The following is a 15,449-nucleotide window of genomic DNA, read 5'->3' as shown; positions in this document are numbered from 1 at the left end:
AAAAATTCCAGGCTTCCATTGTAATAGCGTTTCGTACCTTGTTACCTTGTTTTACATAAAGTTGTCAAAAAGATAAAAATACAGATTTCAATAGTAACTTTGATTAACTTATACAAAATCGTTTAATAAGTTATAGAATGATAGATTTTTTAATAGGTAATCGAATGAAAACCAAAAAATTCATTTTAATTCTCTAAATTATTTAAGGGCATTTTTTGCAAACTTCATAAAATCCTTCACATAAATTTTACACTTTTTTTAAATGTTTTGAAAATATAGTTTAATAGTTTCTAAGCTACTGTGATATTCTGAAATTCTCTTACGCAGTTGAGTGGAGCGTAAGGCCAGATTTTCACCCCCTGTCTGGTTCGAGAGAAATGATGAATCTTCAGAAACTGGAAATGGTTCTCTCAGACCTTATCCATGGTGTCCCATACTATGTTCGAGTGGCCGCAGGTAATTCGAAAGGTTATAGTCAATACACTGCAGCTACTCCTCCAAGTGCGGCTCCTTCCAGTAAGTACTTTTAAGAACCTATAAGTTTTCAGAAAAACTTTCATCAAATATTAATGCTAACTATAATGTTAGAAATAAATTTTGAGTCATTTTACATTAACTGGCAGAGCTTTTGCTTTCATGTTTTCTGAAGTCTCACTGTTTAATTCTGCTAAATTTTTTTCTGAAATCGTGTTTTGTGTGCTACTAGAATGAACGAAGCATTTGCTGAAGTATGTACTGTATTATCGCATTTCGTTATCAAAGTATCTTATCTTGGTGCAGGCTGATTTAAAGATTAAATTTTAAAACTTTTTGTGTATTTTGTTTGTGACAATTTTGCAAACTAATATGGCAACATAATTAAAAACTTACCAACGCTCCATTATGCAGAAGTGCCAAAACACTAATAGTCAGTTCTATGTGCGTTCAGAATTTTTCATGAATATCAAGTTCTAGTTGCGGAAAAAAAAGTTTGATTTAGAACAAAATTTTTAACTTACCACTAACTTCATTAATTTCAAAAGTTTTGTATACAAAGTTTCCTTTAATTATATTCCTAATTTTTGCAGGACTTTCTGCTATTTTAGCATGGCATATACTTTTAAATATTATGTAAATCAGTGCTCCGCAACCGGTGTGCCGCGGCACACTGGTGTGCCATGAGTAGGATATAGGTGTGCCGCAATCAAATACATGTATTTGGCATTTTGCAATTTTTTATCATGTATTTAATACACAATGACATTTTTTTCCTTAATAATGTCTATTTTAAATGTTTTTATATATTTCACTGTTGTGTGGTTGTGTGTGTGATTGTAAGTGTGTCAGCATTTGAATTTTTTTCGGCACTTCCTTGATAACTCGGAACTCTTTGGTGTGCCACGAAATTCCAGAAAGATTTTTTGTACGTCGCAGGTGAGAAAAGGTTGCGGAGGACTGATGTAAATAGTGGTCTGTTTTCTGAGGAATATATGTATTTTATGTTTTATGTACTATGTAATTCTGTAAAATGTGTTTTTCACATCCCTCACGTGACAAAGGAGTCACCAACTTTCAATCCTGTCTTCTAGACTCGCTCAAGCATTTGTTTACTTGCATCGCTCATAGAAGCGCCTATGTTACGATAGCCGGTATACAGGTTGCATACTTAGCAAGCTAGACGCAGCGACTGCGACAACTGTTACTGTAACTGGAAATTATACTCACGATGAACTCAGACAAATAAAACAAATAATGCTCCCATACCTGTAACATTTCCCCCCTTTGTAAAATTAGCAGCTATAATATTTATTTCATCCAAGTAATAATGAGAGTAATTATAATAAGAGCCATAAAATCAATTTTATAAAAGAAATAATATTTGAATATTATCTCACAAACTCTACTTATTATTCACATTTTTTTTTTTTTTTTTTTTTTCAGGCGATGTTGTTTCTCAGTAATCGATTAATTTAAGTATAGATTATGAAATCGATTCTACTTTCAGTGATTAATCACCTTGTTATGTAGAACGTTTCTTCCTGAATGTACCAATAAAGGCTGATAGAAATTTATCAGTAAACCATTTATTCCTGTATCGCTGTTAATTGCATAAAAATAACAAATAACCCTCATTGAAAATCCAATTATCTTATTACTATAAGCTTAATATACAGAATAATTAACATACTAAAAGCGATCTGGATAATTTCTCATCTTTTAATTTAGCTCCCTTTCGAAAACATCTGCAAACACAGGTGAAATCTCGAGATTTACATTAGTCTTCTAAAACTGCGTGCTTTCAAGAGTGATTATGATAAATGTTTCTGTTGAAATTAATCCTTTAAGAATTAAGGTGAGGGAATATGAATTGGTCCACAGTTCAGAAATGAAATTAATCAGGAAGCGAATTTAAATATTTGAATATCTATATTTGTTCTAATGTTTACTCTTAATTAGCACCTTATCTGTTCTTAATTGCGTAGTTTAAAAAAATTATTTTTTATTTTTGTCTTTAATAAAACATGCTTTAAATTTATGCGCTTCTCGTAGGTTCATCGAATTTTTACCTTAATCCACTTTTTATTTGTTCATTCCCTTTTTTAGCCAATTGCTAATTAGTTTCCTAATTAAAGAGAGCATTTTCTGTATTTATTATTTTAAAATTATTTATGTGCACTGCATTATATGTCTGAATTCTTGTAGGTTGGATGGATGTGGATGGCAAAAAATCTAGATCATTAGGCCGTCTTTGCCAACTGGATTGCGTGTTTCATCAAATTATATTTTCCAGACCTCCATGTTCTTCTGAAATCAAAGGTTAGTGTCCCAATCTCAGTTCTTGACGTACGAAGTCAAAAGCATTGAAAGGTGCTTTGACATTACGCGCAAAATATTTGTTTAATTTCTGTGATTATTTTTCGAAATCCTGTTTAAGTAATATCTGCTGTAACTGGAATTAAGGTGGAAGGCAAATCGTCAACGGAAAATTTAAAATGAATAAAAAGACAGCCTCAGTTTAGCGTAGATGTTTAATAAAATAATCGATTTTGACTGCAGTCAGTTTTTACTTTGCCCATTGCTTTTGATATAAAAACGACTATCGTCCCTTCAATTTTGCAAACATGTTTCACTTCTGGAGAAAACGAACTTATATCTTATCGCCCTCGAAATCCATGACGTCTTAGTCTACGCTCAATTCATGTTGCTTTTTTATCTAATTTTAAAGAACCCCAATCAATTTATACTGCATGTTCTAAACTAAAGATGTCACTATGCGTACTAACATTTCTGTTTAATGTACCCTGCGCAAAAAAGGACCAATTCTCTATCTCCCGTTCTACTTTGCCTTGGCGAAATTCAAATTACATTTTTCATGTTTCGAATTCGCGACTTAGGATATATATTAGATTAATATATAGCATTGCTGTAATCCAGCTATTCTGACACAAAATCGGATTTTTTCTGAAATGACATGCCAATTTTTTTCTCCGTATGTCAATTCTACGACTCATATTATGCCTAAATATTAAATTTTGTAAAATTTGGGGCGAAATTTACGGAGAAATAAAAAAATGTATTTTGGCGCATTTTTTATCAGTTTCCGCCAAGAATAATCGAATTAAATAATGATTTGGCGAACTTCTTAATTTAGAGCAACCTATTTTCTTTTCCTTTTTTTTTTTTTTTTTTTTTTTATTGTAAACGAGCGGGGAAAAAAAGTCATCGTTTATTATTTCAAATAATTTTAACATAGTGCATAAACCACATTTGGCGTTATTATCGCTTGCAACAAATATGCCACAATGAAACAGAAGGCTGTTACTGAGGATATTTTTAAAATGTGTGATATGTTACTCTTATGGTCTAGCACCTCAGCTGTATTACAGATACGGGTTTTCTCGTTTATAGTATGTATCATAATTAGTTATTGTTGTTATTGTAAGTAATCTCGCTGTGTGTGATATCAGAACAAGCCCATGAAATTCTTCGTGGCAAGAAGGCGAGATTTCAACTGTCGTTGGCAAACGTCTTGAGCACCATACATGTGACAGTACGTCTTTACTCAGCTCCGCCCGCCCCCAATTCTGAAGGAGAGCACTTCCGGGGGGAGGGGGGACAGATATGAGGGTCTTCCACATCTATTCCCCTACCCCCAACCTCTCCAGAGGACTTTCCGTTCGCCCCATATTTAAAGTGCTCCCATGCCGCAAAAGCACTTAACATTTACAAACATCCATTATACATCCTTCTACGGGATTCGAACCTGGGACCTCGGGTACGGCAGTCAGAATCGCTAACCGTTATCCCGGTTGAGCGGCTCATATATATACACAGCTTAAAAATAAATAAATAAATAAATGAAAAAAGAGAGGCCAGTTTTATACCTCCCGTTCTACTGCGCCGATTGATGAAATTCAAACTGAATTTTTCACGTCTCGAAAGCTCGACGTAGGATATATATTAGATTTATACATAGCATTGTTCTAAAAGAGGTATTTTTACACAAAATCGGATTTCTTCTGAAATGACATGACAATTTTTTCCACATTTCGATTCTACGACTCAAATTATGCCAAACTGCCAAATTTTCTAAAAACCCCACGAGTAGGTTTTAAAAAAATTAACTCACAAAATTTTAGCTCCTCAATGTTAATTTAATTTGATATATATTTATTAATATCTCTTTTTTTATTAAACTTACTTGATTCCTACTTCCAGAATTCAAAATTTAGGCTAAATCCAAATATAATTCGCACATTTTTTTTGATATATTTTTAAAATTTGTATTTCTAAATATTTTTTTTTAATTTTTACAAAACAATTTTATATTACAAAATATAAAATTTTTAACATCATCTTAAAGTAGATGTATTTCTAGGCACACCTGCAAATAATTAGAAATTTTTATTCTAAATTTTCTAAGATATACATAAATCTACATATTGGCGCGTTTTGAAATTTGGTATATATGTTATAAGCGATAATAACGCCAAATGTGGCTTACGCACTTTTGTTAAAATTATTTGAAAATATGAACGATGACTCTTTTTCTCTCGTGTACAATAAAATATCTGATGTGTACACCGCATGACTTCCTTGTACGGAATATTAAATTATATGTATTTTTTCTTGCATTTCATTTAAACTTATTGGATTGAATTAAATCTACTTCGCCGACAGCGCATAAACCACAATAGAATAAATGCATTCTTTAAAATTCACTATATTTGTTTATAGCTACACTCTGGCGCTAGATTCACTTAACAGTATTATATTTCGTTCATATCATAACTCATAATGCACAAATTTTATATCATTTAAAGAACAGAATTATCTAATCGTTGCCACATGTTCTGTTCAAATACTATAATAAAGCTAGAAACGAAATTAAGCAAACAAAACAAAAAAGAAACAGTTTTTCACAGACGATTGAGTATTTCTCATTCAATCAACTCAGGTCTCACTTCGCCAGAAGGCAAAAATACATAAAAACTCAAAATAGCTATATTAAAAACTACGAAGTAAATTTTCAGCACTTATTTCCTCGAAAAAATTCCAGAAAGGATTAAGCATGATTTAATTGAAATAATAAATGAAGGCGTTATCTTTGTTGTTGCGAAGCTAAGTTTCTCTAAATTGGCAACAAATCCACTAGTCTGCTGTTTCAAATGTAAAAAATCAATGGCCGCCGTAAAAAAAAGGCTTAGCGGCACTTAAACAACTTTAAAATTGTTGATAATTCTAAAAATATTGCACACAGATTTACTAAAGGCATAAAAACCTTAACCGGAAGATAAAAACAATTTTTCAGTCATTTTTAAAGCAAAAATGTACAATTTACAAACATATACGAGTAAAACTCAGATTCTGAGCCGGGTAACAGAGTGGATATATATATATAAATATATTTGTATACGTTTGGTGCGGCCGATTGCAACCAAAATACTAAGTGCACATCTACGTGTTATAGCAGTTCTATACACAAAATTTCAACGTTCTGAGGCTACTCGTTTTTGAGTTATGCGAGATACGTACCTACATACGTACGCACGTACGTACATACGTTCGTACAGAAGCCACGAAAAATTCTCTTCGGAATTAATATTAAAGCAGTTTTATAATTTTTTTGGAGGAAACGAGGCTTTTATTCTGTCCTTACGTACAGATATCACGCAAAAACATCGTTAAATTGCATTCGATAGCGGTCTTTTTGTTGAAATATGCTGCCTGAAACTTTTCGCAATTACAATACTTCCTTTTTACTTCGTACAAGGAAGTAAAAATGGCATGTCATTTCAGAAAAGTCCGATTTTTGTGTCAAAATACCTATAGAATAATGCTATATATAAGCTTTCTTAACTTGATCTAACAATGTATTTTTATAAATTGTCGCATCAGGGCCTCTAATCTTGTTCATTTTAAGTATGCCTCAAATTTCTCTTAGAATGCATTCGAATTACAGTACAGAGGATCCATTCTTGTACTGATGACTAATACTTATCTTCTCGGCTTTTAAATGACAAGAGATCCTTCTTGAATTGGTTGGTTTTACTTGAGCTCTTAAAATTGATTGAGCATTAAAAGCATTTTTCCTTTCTGGTTATATATCTAAGGTTTTAATATTCTCAATTATTTTTCATTTCAGATCTTGTTTTCACTCACACGCTAGAAACACCTCAACAGCAACGGAGACAAGTTAGGAAGAGTATCAAAAATCTTTTTACTCCTACTCCTAAGTTCCAGAAAACTATGAAAAGGTAAATGTAATTTCTGAACATTATAGCTAGATTATTAAAAAAATAATTACTATTCATAATATAGTCACAGTCATACTTTTAAATATGTGTACAGTAAAATAACTTACTGTGTGCAGAAACCGTTTCTCAGAATAGGATAAAATTCTTTGCAACTATCTTAATACTGGGAATGAGTTTTTTGTTTTCCTTTTTAAATATTTGGTTACTCAATTACACATGTATTACCTAAAGGTTTATATAAATTACATTTTATCTATCTGTTCATATCCAAGGCTGTTCACACATTTTTAGACGATGTATATTGTATTCACAAAGCTAAATTACATAAAATTCTTGTGTTTTAAATGTTTTATTTGACATCCCTTATTCTGAACTATCTTTCGACACCGCATTTTCCAGAATAATAATGCCTTTTGAAGTGGAATAAGTAAGTAAATATAATCTTTTGAAGTAAGAATACCAGAAGAGGTATTGTATCCCATTCCTTTCGAACAGCTTTCCAGAGTCCTGTTAGGGTTTTGGGACAACGTTTGCATAATGCAGTTTTTAAAAGTCCGAAAGCACAAAAATCCATAGAAGACACATCGGAAGATTTAGTAGGGATATCAGTGAAGGGTTATGGCCTTGATACCAGTTTTTTGTTCCATTTCTTTTAGGAAATTTACAGTGGATTTTGATGTGTGACTGCTAGCTTTGTCCTGATGGAGTCTCGCAGATTGATTGCACTGTGGGTAAAGCGATGTTATTTCATTCAGAAAAATTGGCAATAAAATATGTTCCTGATAGTATTTGGAGTTAATCTTGACATTTGTTTGAACTCTTTTTATTTTTAACTTGCCATTATAAGAAAAACCAGCAACAATCATGAATCCCTTAGAAAAACTTTCTTCGATTCTTTGAACCACGTACTTACATTTTTTTTCTCCCCTTTCATGATAATAAATGGCTCTTTTTTTGTTAAAATCATTTAAATACACCCATGCTTCATCTATTGTGACAATTGTTTTCCATTTTTCTTTGGATAAGTGTTTCTCATATGGAATTCTGCAGCGTGTCCTACGTTGAGCGATATGCGTTAAGCGATATGCTTCAAGACGATGCACATTGCGTTTTTTCGCTTTCTTAAGATTTAAATCAACGTTTATCATTTGTTTACAGTGTACACCGAGCATTTTAACGATTTTTCAACTGTCCTTTGACTAGGGGGATTTTCTTTTAACATTAAACAACGTGCCTTTGCAATAGTCGAAGATGTCCTTTTTATTCCTTGGATACTTGTTTCAAATTTTTGCCCCACTTGAGGCTCCAATTTGACGTTTGTTTCCTTTCTTGTTGATGATATTACCTATCGACGCTTTAGATATCACAAAACCATGACTCTCACATCGTTTTTGGATAACGGAGTATGCATATTTCTCTTCGGAAAGAGCGTAAATGTAGCCTTCGAACCACTGCTTTGTTAAATTCGCCATTTTGAATAAAAACAAAACTTTCAAGTCCCAGACGATAATTTTGACTTTTAAAAACATAGTACAATTGCGATTACTTCTTTTGCAGCAAACGATTTTTTATTACCGCTTATTAAAATCGTCTAAAAAATGTGCGAACAGACTGGTATTTATCAAAAGCTGGAACTTTGGCTTTCCAGTATTCATAGTTTTGTTATCAAGTCGTATTAGGAATAATTTCATAAAACACTACATTTTAAATGCATTTTTCATTACATATTATATCCCTTCTAACTTCAGTGTTCGTATACTAAAACTATTCCTAATATTTGAAACGTATTTCAAAACTATTTATGTAAATCTTATTCAGAACCTCCAATTAATTTTCTTTAATTGCATTTCAATGAACTCTTGGTAAATTTTTTTAATGTATCAGCAATCTCAAAATGGTGGCAACGAAGCGAGAGCTTTAATTATGGAGTTGTGTGGTAACATATCAAATTAATGTGGAAGTTTCTTAGCTGCATTTGGTGATTCAAACATTTATCGAAGTCAAGAGTATTATAAGGAGGTGTCTTATTTCGGTCCAAAATCTATGAGTTATTTTGCTACAAGTCAAGTCGCTTTCTTCAATTCAAGTCGATTTAAGCAAACAACTCAAAACATGCTGAATACATGCTTTGTTATCAATTGTGCCAATTATTCAAAATTCATAATGTATAATGTAATGCCAATCCAAGGAAACAGACAACATTGCTTTGATATTTGTTCGACGTTTTATCTTGCTCCAGTTACCGGGCACCATTCATTTGATTATACAGAAGCTTTCTGCATCAAAAGTGTATGTCTATATTTCATTACTATTAATAATGAGGTTTTAGAAGGATTTACTTTACGTAAGCCTCTTTTAGACAAATTAAACTCGCTGTTGTTTTTAGATGGAAATTCAACGTTCTTTGGTCCAAGTCAAAAAGCGACGGAATGCTTAAGTGAATTTTCAGAATTGCTTGATAGGAGGATAAAAATTATATCAGAACTTGCTTAATAACATATTCTAATCGCTAAGAGACATCGCTATGCGCCAACACTCTGAATCCTAAAGAGACCTTGACGTAAAGGCAGCTTTACCTATTCATTAACTGAAGTTTCTTGAATCCTCAGTTCGACAAAAGGAAACTTCAATCTCAGTGTGAAAACAGTAAAATGAAGACTTCAGAAACATACCGCTCATTAGTTGAAAACATTTTAATATAGGTTATTATAACCTGATGTACCGAATTATTTTTAATTATGTCTAAATGATGCAATATAAAACATTTATGGACATTTGGAGAAGCATTGGTGTTCTTCGTATATCATTTATAATATTTTCTTTAAGATATATTTTCAAAACCTTGGCTAATTTATAGATAGTTACTACTCATGGAGGTAGGAAGTAAGATGGAGTCGCCCTAAAGAAGTTTCTCCGTACCCTGCTCTGAAGCACCGGCCATCCCTACGTGGTGACCAAAACATTGGGTCATTTACCATTGAGTTCTATGGGATTTGACGCGTTCGGGTGTAAATATTTTGTAATTGCGTCGCAAATATACATATAAATGTATATATTTTCTTTTTCTACAACACTTCAGAGTCCTAAGTATGTGAAAACAACATATTTTTAAACAACATTTCATTCTGAACGGAATTAAATGCTATACTTTTCACAGGACAGTTTTCTCAGAATGGTTTAATTTGAATGAAATATTTTCACAAGTTTTCGTTAATTACATTAGAAAAAAAATTAAGGTAATTCGATTTTATTCGGTTAAGGTACAAAAGTTAAGATCAAAGTTTATTGTATTATTAATATTAAAATTATGCATTATTTCTTTTCTATTTATAGAGCTTCTTCCTAAAATACTTTCTTAAATATGACATGATTTTTTGGCTTCTTTTAAATCGAAAAATGTAAGTCAATTTATAATTAATGCTCTATTCGGTTCATTTTAAATTAGAGAAATATTAGGATAAAGTATTTCGCTAATTCCTAATAATTAAATAGGTATTAAATAGTATTTGACTTTCTCTGAACATTTCTGAAAGGGAATAAAATAAGTTTTTTTTTTTTTTTTTTTTTTTTTTTTTTTTTTTTTTTTTTTAAGTATTATTTAAAACTTGTAACTGAGTTATTATAAAATGTAAAGGGAATAATTCTTTTAATTATACTTATCATATTTTTTTACCCTTCATTTCAACAATACATATTCCAAAACTCTTTATTACGTTCTTAAGTGCGCATCTCATAGCATTTGCTTTACAATACTTTTTAACAGATTGCTTTCCAATACGAACAATTCTTGCTTAAATAGTTTTATAACGTATTTGTCAACAGGATTTCAATTTATGTTTACAATTCAATATTAAGGTTATTATATATTTAGATAACATTTATAATCATTATAAATTAGATACATTTAATCATTAGATTTCTTCACAGTACTTTCACAGTTGTTTATAAGTGAATAAATTCTTCATTTCAAATACATTTATAAATAATTTAATGAATATTTAAGTATTTTGTCAAAGGCAGATGCATGCTTTTTGTAAGCACATGCATAAATACCCATACATATTTCCTATTTATCATTTCCGGCATGTGCAAATCTTTAATTTCTGTGCATTCACTATATTTTTCGTGTAAAGTAATTTACACTAATTTAGCATACACCCGAAAGTTTTACATAAAAAATATATATGAATATAATTTGAATGAAAATTATAAGTATTATTTTTAATACCCACTCAAAAGTCAATTTTTCTTCAAAATTCCTCCACGATGGCATCTCTCTCTTTAGGCAGATAGCCCTTGCATGCGTTACTCTATTTAATAAAAACTTAATCTGACCTATGTGCCTAATTACAAATATTTTAACATACATAATTTTATATTTACATTTAGCCATCAAGTTTCAAACTTTTCAAATCTTCTAGAAAATAAATTTTGGCAGATCTCTTTTAGCAATTTTTTTAAAATCTATATTTTTGTAGTGCAACAGCTTAGAATTTTATTAAACAAATTCATAATCAAAATCGCTGTTGTTAGTTATTGAAAAATAACCAAGATGTGATTTTTGCGTAAATGTCAGTAAACTATACAAATTGCTATTATACATTACACTATGAATGTTTCTTTCATGCGAGAGTGTCCCTTTTTCGATTTCTATGGAACTGTCGCGTGTCGAAATACTATCAGAATCTTGTCAAGTGAGCTTCTGAATGTAAACAAAGAACACCCCGTCTGGTGACCCAAGCTTCAAAGCAGTGCTTCACTTCTAGCGCGGAATGGCCCCTCCTCCCTTTCCTACCTCCATGTTACTACTGCGAGTATCCACAAACCCGCACGCAGGAGTAAGCATCTAAAAATAAACGTTTATAACTGATCCTTGATTGAAGATCTCTTGAGTCTTTTTTTAGGGATACGTAGAGAAAATTGGACAGTTTATCCAGATTAGTTGATTTATCCTCTTGAGATACTTAACGTAGAGCTGTAGCAATTATCTTAATTATCAGACGGATCTTTTCTGATGTTTCGTGTTTACTAACTCTAATTAATGCAAGCTACTTAGAGGAAATGAGGATTTTAGACTCGTTAACGCATACCACTACCAAATATATTTTGTCTGCAAGGAAGAAATGTTGCCGAAAGAAAATAACGCATGTTTAAGTATATAAATCTCCTTTCTTGAAATTATTAAAATTTAGTATGAATTTGGATGTTTTTTATAAATACATACGTTTTATTTTCTTGAAATAAAGAAAGTATTCTTATCGCGAAAATTTTCGGGTATCATATTTCAATGGAAATATCCGTTCTGAACTTTCCCAAATCCATTTGGATGCTTTGTTTTTTTCGTTATGTACAGACAGAATACAGGACGCTTTCTTCCAAAACGGATTGTAAAATGAATTTTTTCGTGACGTCTGCACGTATGTAAGCATGTATCTCACATAGCTCAAAAACAATTAGTCGTTAAAATTTTGTATATGGGAGTACTATAACGCCTAGTTGTGCACTTCCGTCTTGTATTGTAATCATGCAATCAACAGCACCAAATGTCTGTGTATCTGTATATACATACACCCTCTTACCCTCCTTATATACCGGCTTACCCTCTTACCAATATATTTATATATTAATACATATATATGTAATAATAAAATTCAAATTTAAAAAAATTTAAATTCTTAACAAATACGTATAAAAGTAAAAAAAATTTAAATTCTAAAAAATGGAAAAAGCCAAAATAATTTAAAATAATTTTTAAAAATGTGCAAACATGTAAAAGATTTAATTCTCGAACTAATCTACAATATCATTTAAATTCAGAAGCATAAGCAAATCAAGTGCAAAATCTATCCATGAAAATAAATCTACTAATTTAATAAATTAAAATTAAATATTTTTTTTTTAAATGCATATGTGAATGACCGTAGAGTAGGCAAGAGACAGACTTATCAAGGGGAAGTTGCCTCCAAACCTAACTCTCCAATCATTCAATTCGTGTTTCGTCATTCATGCAGGCAAGGGTAAAAGTCAAAACCAAAAGTAATTCCAATAAAGTGGTACCCTTAGAAATTAACATTTAAGTATTAACATTTAAGAATTAAAGTTCAAAAAGGAAAGTCTTTTGAATAACAAGCAAGTTAAGTCAAGAATTAAACTTTTTCTTAAAAAATTAAATTTTTTTAAAATTAGTTTTTTATAAAATAATAAAAAAAATCTAGAAACCAATCTATTTTAGAAATCCTTGTCTACAGAAACTTCCCCTACACGAATATGCATATCAATAAAAAGAAACTATAAAAGAACTATACATAATCCATATAAACCAATAAGAAACAAAAAGAACTAATTCACAATTTTTAAAAAAATATATTTATTTAAAAATATAATTTCATATTTAGAAAATACTTAGATACTACATAAAAAATTTTAAAAAAATACTTAAAGCAAGTAAATAGTAAGTTTTAATTCTAACTTACCTACTATATGAGTGCTGGGGTCTGCAAAAGTGTTGTGAAAGAGAAGTAAGTGTGTTCTTCAAATTATATAGATGGCGCTTATGTAGGTAAAGTTGAGTGTCAAGCTGCTATCTTTTTTATAGTAAAAAAATTTTTGTAAACATTAATATTAAAAATTAAATTAAATTAAATTAAAAATCCTAAAGGTAGTAATATCAATTATTTAGGGAGTTAAGTAACTGAGCCAATCAAGAGATGTAAGTTTGCTTTGAAGGAAATTAAAGTGTAGTGGTATGGGAAAAAAATGTAAATTGTTTGTAATTTGAAATGTGTGTTCTGTTGAAAAATTGTGAAAATTGTTAAAAAAATTAAGTGAAAGATATTTTGTGTGAAAATTGCAAAAATTAAAGTAATTAAGAAAAACTGAAATGTTTTAATATTAAAGTTTTAAAGTAAAATTTCCCAAAATTTTTTGAAATGAAGTCCTTAAAAAACCTCTAAAAATTCCCAGAAATTTCTCAAAAATTCCTTTAGGAAGTTAAATAAAACTTAAATTTAATGAAAGAAAATATTAAAAGTTTAATGAACTTGATTTCAATTGGTATATCAAAATTTAACTAAATACTGGCTTATTATATATTTAATTAAATTTATATTTAAATTTAATTTTTTAATTAAATTCAATTTATTCTTATGAAATAATAATAAAATTCCATAGTCAAGAATGCACTTAAAATTCCAAGTGTATGTTCTTTTTATTTTTAATGGCGACATTCTCTTATTTGAAAGTACGTGGAATTAAATTCACAGCCCCGTAGTCAAGTTGTTTTTCCCGCCTTTTCTACACGTACAGTTATAGAATATTCTGAAAATATTTAAAGCGAACTGGATTGGCTGACGTCATTTCTTGGAAGCTCCGCCTTTCCAGAGGCTATAAAAGGACTCGCCAAGGAATATCGGGGCCTTTTTCTTAAATGTCACGATGCAGTAAACTTCATACAAAAATTTATTAGTAATTCTTCTTATTTACTCCGGATATCTGATTTTGTATCTGCTATTTCTACTGAATAATAATAAATGGATCCTGTTTTTTTTAAACTTATCGTCTGATAATTTAAGTTACGACTAAAGCTGGTACATCATATATATATATATATATATATATATATATATATATATCCATCCTCTTAGCCTGCTTAGAAGTCCTTACCCGGTCTTTATTTTTGCAATTGTTGGCTGTAGTTATATACTTCTAATCATAAAAGCGTTTTAAATGGCGTAAATACCCATGTTTTTGGCAATGTAAATTTAAAAAAAAAAAAATTCGAAAATAACAAATTCTAACTTTTAATGCGATCTCCTTGTTCCTATACTTATATTTGAAAATTTTTGTATTCATTATGAAAAAGTAAAGTTATAAGAAGTTAGACAGCCGCACGACAAAAATTGTCTGAAATATTTAATTTCATTATTTACAGTTTTTGATGTCGTTTTCAACTTGTCTTGAAAGATTGGTTTATTAAGTTAGAATAATTCGAGGAAATAAGTTTAAATGAAGTGCAGCTAAAAATGTGTATAATTTAATAGGCCGTACAAGTAAGTCATGTGGTATCCAAATCAGATTTTTTATTAAATAAACATAAATGCGATAAATAGTGTATTTCTTTGCTGAAACGAATTCTATTTATAAAGGAATTCTTTAAAAAAAGTTGCTACGCGATGATTTCAGATAGAATATATGAACTTCATCAAAAGGCGCATCCGAGGTAGAATATGTAAGATTACTATATAAAATTTGCAAATGTGCTGAGATCACTTTGTAAGGAACTATCGTATTCCCCTTACATGCTGTCTTGAAGTTAGTGTTTAGCTCATTCAGATAAGCAAATGAAAGATCAATGGTTTGAGTCCCGGCGAAAGCATAGTTTCGCTATTTCGGAAAGTGTCAACTTCTCTTTAAGTGAAAATGCTTGTATTTATCTCGGGTTCAGCTTTCGGCAGCACATACGAGCTACTTTCCTTTAAAAAATCTTCATCGAAGGCATCCGAATCCACAAGCTCGAGTACAGTGCTGTGATTAGTAATATCGGCTTTAGATTTTGAAAGATTCTTGCGCAGCTGAACCTTATCTCGGCTGTATGATCAAAATTTACAATAATTATTTTGCACGCAAATGAAAGCCAGAGAGTTTAAACATATATTCTGCCCTTTTTTTATTTTTTATTTTTATTTTATGTTCCTTTCTCAGAACATCATTTAG

The 15,449-nt window shown here is 30.5% G+C and overlaps 1 protein-coding gene across 1 annotated transcript in view; it reads left to right on the top strand.

The window, feature by feature from the left end:
* LOC118196712 (ankyrin repeat and fibronectin type-III domain-containing protein 1-like) overlaps window positions 1-15,449 on the top strand; it is a 137,148-nt gene that overhangs the window by 77,309 nt on the left and 44,390 nt on the right. The window contains exons 7-9 of the mRNA XM_085823138.1: window positions 328-516; window positions 2,683-2,796; window positions 6,626-6,737. Of these exons, the coding sequence (XP_085679264.1) occupies window positions 328-516; window positions 2,683-2,796; window positions 6,626-6,737 (415 nt within the window). The remainder of the gene's footprint in view (window positions 1-327; window positions 517-2,682; window positions 2,797-6,625; window positions 6,738-15,449) is intronic.

The sequence above is a fragment of the Stegodyphus dumicola genome, chromosome 9 (assembly GCF_044657685.1).
Source record: "Stegodyphus dumicola isolate Sdum_Otavi_A_Nest chromosome 9, ASM4465768v1".
Classification (NCBI taxonomy): Eukaryota; Metazoa; Arthropoda; class Arachnida; order Araneae; family Eresidae; genus Stegodyphus; species Stegodyphus dumicola.
The sequence above is the reverse complement of the archived record's forward strand: the minus strand, read 5'-3'. Positions and strand labels throughout refer to the sequence as shown.